This window comes from Dipodomys spectabilis, unplaced genomic scaffold (genome assembly GCF_019054845.1).
Source record: "Dipodomys spectabilis isolate Male_0828 unplaced genomic scaffold, ASM1905484v1 ptg000066l, whole genome shotgun sequence".
NCBI classification, from domain to species: Eukaryota; Metazoa; Chordata; class Mammalia; order Rodentia; family Heteromyidae; genus Dipodomys; species Dipodomys spectabilis.
Genome location: NW_024870743.1, coordinates 4,088,843 through 4,094,837, shown reverse-complemented (window position 1 = coordinate 4,094,837; position 5,995 = coordinate 4,088,843). Strand labels below are relative to the sequence as shown.

At 46.6% G+C, this 5,995-nt stretch overlaps 1 protein-coding gene across 1 annotated transcript; it reads left to right on the top strand.

Annotated features, from left to right (window-relative positions):
• The first annotated feature begins 3,526 nt into the window (after nt 1-3,526).
• On the top strand, nt 3,527-3,919 carry LOC122108811 (60S ribosomal protein L35a-like). Its single transcript, XM_042680794.1, has one exon. It carries the CDS (start codon nt 3,587-3,589, stop codon nt 3,917-3,919), a length of 333 nt encoding a protein of 110 aa, XP_042536728.1. The 5' UTR covers nt 3,527-3,586.
• Nucleotides 3,920-5,995: the final 2,076 nt, after the last annotated feature.

The following is a 5,995-nucleotide window of genomic DNA, read 5'->3' as shown; positions in this document are numbered from 1 at the left end:
TGAGCCTTTGCAGGCCAGGGACAAGCAGCCGGGCCGCCATCGGGGGTGGGTGACCCAGGGGGTGAGCTGATGATTCTTCCCCATGCTAGCACTCTGCTTTTTCCTTCGCACTGGGCCCTGCAGGTGAAGCAGTGTGCTGTCCTTGTTGCTAGGTGACGCTGCACCCCCCCCCCCCCCAACCCTCGCCTCAGGTGTCTTAAAGGGCGAACTTTAGTGAGAGGAAGAGGACGTGGAGCAGGGTCTGGGGACCCTGCAGCCTTGAGTTCCAGTGTTGCAGCCACTGTCTGCTAACAGAGCTCGGGCACGTGGTGTGGCTTCTCCCAGCCCCAGTGTCTTCATCTGTGAACGGCCCTGCTTGCTGACGCCAGGCTCCTTGAGGGTGGAGGCTCAGCTCCCTTCTGTATCTTGAGTGAAATTCCGCTGGGCAGCATTCACATAGCAGCAGTGAAGACTTGCTGATAGCTTGAAACCAGAGCTGATGGCGGGGTGGGGGTGGGGGGTGGAATCTCCCAGGCTGGGCCTGCTATTGTTAGGCTAGGATGAGTGGAACGGAAGCTGTTAGGCTATGCCCGGCTCTGACCTACTCCATTTTGTTTGTAAAGCAACACTTTGAACCTCAGCTACTCCATCTTGATGCTAAGAGACCTGCCTAGCTCTCTTGAGCTGTCCAATGAGGGTCACGACTTTTACTTTGGAAGACTGAGGAACATACGGGACGAGGACCGCACTGCCTGCACATCTCATGGAAGGCCACCGGGTGGAAGCTGTGCTGGTGAAGGATGCTGGGTGTCCTGTTTCGGTCTGGTCAGGCCCATCAGGCCTATGATGGGCCAAAGGCAGAGACCAGGACGCCTCCTTCCCACAGGTCATTCTCCTGACCCACGCACACAGGGATTTCCAAGAGACTCAGGATTTTAACTTAATGAATTTCAGGAAGCTTTGCAGAGTTGAGATACGTTCTGGCTTAAGAATTCTTATTTTTGTCATTAGTGCTTATTGGTCCATTTCCTGGGCCTACTCCTCTGATATAGGTAAAAGCAGGGAAAAGACTCAAAAGATGGAACAAGACGCAAGCATGCCCTAGATAGATCTGAGCCTGGGGAAGAATTGCTTCGAGGGTCTGCAAAGGTGGGTTGAGCGGGAACTCAGGACAGTCTCACACCTCTGATTTACAGTGTCCTGCCACTGGTAAAATAATGTAATCGGCGGGTTTTAAGACCCCTCCCCAGCCCGGTCCTTGTCTAGGAATGTTTCCTGGTCGTCTGGTGAAGCTCGTTCTCCAGCCTGTGTTCTTGGGAGTGTAGGGACGCGGCTGGGTCCAGGACAGGATGTTCAGACTGGTCTTGCAGGTCTCGGTGGGTGAGGATGAGGATAACGGCTTCCTAAGGATGAGAATCGGGGCTGTTACCATCATGGCTGGAAGCTGGGAAGACCAGATGCATCTGGATCCGGACCTGGCTGAAGGCTGGGTGTTGAGAAAGCCTCTCTCCTTATTGAGCAGTGAATAGATGACGACATCACTACATTTGGTTTTGATTTATATTAAAGAGGTTCCGGACACACAGGACAGAACAGGAGAAGTTCCGGACACACAGGACAGAACAGGGTACTGAAACCTGTGTGCTTATTACCCACCTTCAACAGTAATCAGCGTTGTGTCTCACGCACATATTATCTTCCCTCTATTCTCCTTCAATACACTTTTAATTTTTGTGCCAGTCCTGGGGCTTGACCTTAGGGCCTGGAAACTGTCTCGGAGCTTTTTGTTTCAGGATACCACTCCACTGCTTGAGCTACAGCTCAACTCTCAGCGTTTTTTTTGCTAATTGGAGGTAAGAGTCTTTTGGACTTTCATGCCTGGGTTGGGTTTGAGCCAAGATCTGAGGCTCTCAGCCTCTTGAGTAACTAGGATTATAGGCTTGAGCTACCACGGGTGCCCTGATGAATATATTTTATTTTTATTTTTTGTGCCAGTCCTGGGCCTTGAACTCTGGGCCTGGGTAATACCCTGAGCTGCTTTTGCTCAAGGTTAAGGCTTTACCACTTGAGCCATAGTGCCACTTGTGGCTTTGTCTGTGATTTAATTGGAGCTAAGTGTCTCACAGACTTTCCTGCCTGGGGTGGCACTGAACCTCAATCCTCAGATCTCAGCCTCCTGAGTAGCTAGGATTAGAGGCATAAGCCGCTGGCGCCTGGCCTGAGTTCTTTTTAATCCAGGTTAGCTCTCTACCATTTGAACTACAGCTCCACTTTGGCTTTTGATAGTTAACTGGAGATAAGAATCTTGCAGACTTTCCAGCCCAGGCTGGCTTCAAACTGATAACCTCAGATCTCAGCCTCCTGAGTAGATAGGATTACAGGTGTACGTCACTAGTGCTCACCTCATTTTTTTTTTTAAGGCAAATCTCAGACATCAGTTTGCCTGTAGCTGAAGAGCCTGACACCTGAGGCCCTGGAGCTGTTGACGCTTGTTGCTGTAGGGCGGTGGGTTCTGGCACTCATGGCCAAACAAGAGCTATAACACTAAAGGGAACCACCTGATGTTAACTGCAGCTCTGCTTGCTGAAGATTACTAAGGCTACCACAATTCCTGAGTAGAGCAAGGAACCCCAACCAGGTGACATGGAAAACTATGGTTAGTGAGGACATTGTATTCTTGAAAAGTGCCAAATGAGTGCCATTTTGTGTCTTTATAACAAAATAAAGTGGTGCTGGGAAGGTGGCTCAGTGGTAGAGCGCTTGCCTTGCATGCCTGAGGCCCTGGGTTCGATTCTTCAGCACCACATAAGAAAGAAAAAAGCCGGAAGTAGCACTGTGGCTCAAGTGGTAGAGCACTAGCCTTGAGCTGAAGAGCTGAGGGATAGCGCCCAGGCCCAAAGTTCAGGCTCCACGACCAGACCCAAAAAAATAAAAATTAAAAACAAAATAAAGTGAAGTTACATTTGCTCATTTGCTAAATTTAATCATTCCACATCATATATGTCAAAACATCATAGTGTACATGATAAACAATTTTATCTGTAAATATTTTTATTTTTTATTTTTTGCCAGGGGTCTTGGACTCAGAGCCTGGACACTGTCCCTGAGCTTCTAGCACGCTACCACTTGAACAACAGTGCCAGTTCTGGTTTTTTCTGTTTATGTGGTACTGAGGAATTGAACCTAGAGCTTCATGCATGCTAGGCAAGCACTCTACCACTAAGCCACATTCCCAGCCCTGTAAATATTTTTAAAATATAGGGAAAAAAATTAAAAAGTGTTAATGGGCTTCAGTTATGGTGTGGTGGTAAAGTGACCTGTAGTAAGCCTTCAGTACAAACCCTAGTAATGCCAAAGATAATAGAAAGGTCTTGAAGCACCTACATAAAATAGAAGACAAATTGTTATTGTTGTTATAATAATTATTATTGTTATTATTTTGAGAGAAAGCCTCATTATGTCACTTAAGATTTATGATCCTCTTGACTAAGCTGGGATTACAGGTCTGCACCACCATATCCAGCTGAAGGTTGTAAACAGGCTTTCCTCTCTCCGCCATCTTGGAGCCTGTGGAGGCCAGCTGGGAACAGGACTTCTAAAAGGCAAAATGTCTGGAAGGCTGTGGTGCAAGGCCATTTTCACTGGCTATAAGTGGGGTCTCGGGAACCAAAGGGAGCACACGGCTCTCCTTAAAATTGAAGGCGTTTATGCCCGAGGTGATACCGATTTCTACTTGGGCAAGAGATGTGCTTATGTATACAAAGCAAAAAACAACACAGTGACTCCTGGCGGCAAGCCTAACAAAACCAGAGTAATCTGGGGAAAGGTAATGCGTGCCCATGGAAACAGTGGCATGGTTTGTGCCAAATTCCGAAGCAACCTTCCTGCTAAGGCCATTGGACACAGAATCCGTGTGATGCTGAACCCCTCCAGAATTTAACTAATGAAAATTAAATAAAGGAAATCTGTGCTCTTATAAAAAAAATGAAACAATAATAATTAAGGGGCTGGCAGCTGGTACAAGTGGTAGAATGCTTAATTGGCAAGTGTGAAACCTTCAGTTTAATCCCCAGTACCTCCCAGAAAAAAAAAAATATATGGTATATTTTATGGAAGAGATTTAAGAGAGATGAATGAAAAGTATTGGATTGATTTTTTTTTTGGGGGGGTCCGGTCGTGAGGCCTGAACTCTGGGCCTGGGCCCTGTCCCTCAGCTCTTCAGGTCAAGGCTAGTGCTCTACCACTTGAGCCACAGCACCACTTCCGGCTTTTTTCTTTTTGCTTTATGTGGTGCTGAGGAATCAAACCCAGGGCCTCAGGCATGCAAGGCAAGCGCTCTACCACTGAGCCACCTTCCCAGCCCCCGAATGAAAAGTATTATGAGATGAGAGAGAAGCCCTAGATCCTGTGTGTGTGTATGTGTACATATGTATGTATATGTGTTTAGCATGTGCGCCGATGTATATGTGTATGCGTGTGTACAGGTGCATATGTACATGCATGCACACGTGTGTGTGTGTGTGTGTGTGTGTGTGTGTGTGTGTGTGTGTGTGTGTGTGTGTGGTATCTCCTGGAAGGTCACATATCCCATGAACCTGAGGCATGAAGCAGAAACTATGAGACTCGGTGAACTCAAGGAGAAACAGCAGCTTGGAGTGGAGGACTGTGGCAGCCATTTCCTGAAGGCACAAGAAGCACTAAACAACAGAACAGCTGCACGGCTCCACAAAATAGAACAGATGCTACATGAGATGAAACCAGAAAAGAGGCCAGTGTCGACATCATGGTTGGCGAGTGACTCACTTGCCATCTCCAACCAAGCAGGGAAAAGGGCTGACGAATATTCCCACTATACACCCCATGCACAGGGCCCCAGAATGCACTTAGGGTGTCTGAGTGTGGAGCATTGCTGAACATTATTATAACCAACCTCATCCCAAGGGCACCTGAGGACATTACCCACATGGGTCCAAGTAGGCAGGTTCAGAGGATAACCACTGGTGACAGAGGATCACAGTCACATCCCTGAGGGGCAGTAGCCAACTGGGCAGGCCCCTTACGGCCTGGAAGTAAAACAACAAGGGCAAGTTTCACCTCCCAGCAAACAGCAGCTAAAGACTTCTTATCTTAGACGCCCCAGTAGCTTGTGTGGACAAAGCTATTGACGGTATCCTGCTATGCGTAAATATTTCACTGTATTTTTTAAATTTTATTTGTGAACATACTGTAGGGAGGGGTTACAATTACATGGGCAAGATAATGCATACATTTCTTACCAAGCATTGCAGCCTCCTCCTTTGTTTACCCTTCACCTCCCTTCCCAGCCTCCCCCCTCCCCCCCACCCAATCCTTCCCCCCCCTCCCCCCCCACCGACATTGTAAAGCTCCTTTTTGACATGACAATTTGTACTTCTCATTGTTGCAACAGGTCCACCTGAATCCTTAAATGACTTGTTTTTCCCCATCTCCTCCATAAGTTATACTGACATCAAATATATTGAAAGCGGGGGTTATACTGTGGGGGAGGGACATACAAAGCAACAAATAAAGTTATAAATGCGTTAGAAACACATGCATGAAAGAAAAAAAAACCATTAAAATACATATCTAAGGATTCATTTTCCTAACATCACATTATCTGACTTTTTCCGCTTGACTCATACATATACTAGATATTGCAAATAAGGGAAACCATGGGAACCTGTGTTTCTTTGTGCCTAGCTTACTTCACTTAATATAATTTTTTCCAAGTTTTTCCATTTCCTAACAAATGGGGCAATGTCATTCTTTCTGATGGAGGCATAGAATTCCATTGTGTATATATACCACATTTTCTTGATCCATTCATCTACTGAAGGGCATCTGGGTTGGTTCCATATCTTAGCTATGGTAAATAATGCTGCAATAAACATAGTTGTGCTGGTAGCTTTAGTGTGGTCTTGTTTGTAAACATTTGGGTAAATGCCCAAAAGTGGGATTGCTGGGTCATAGGGGAGCTCTATGTGAAGTCTTTTGA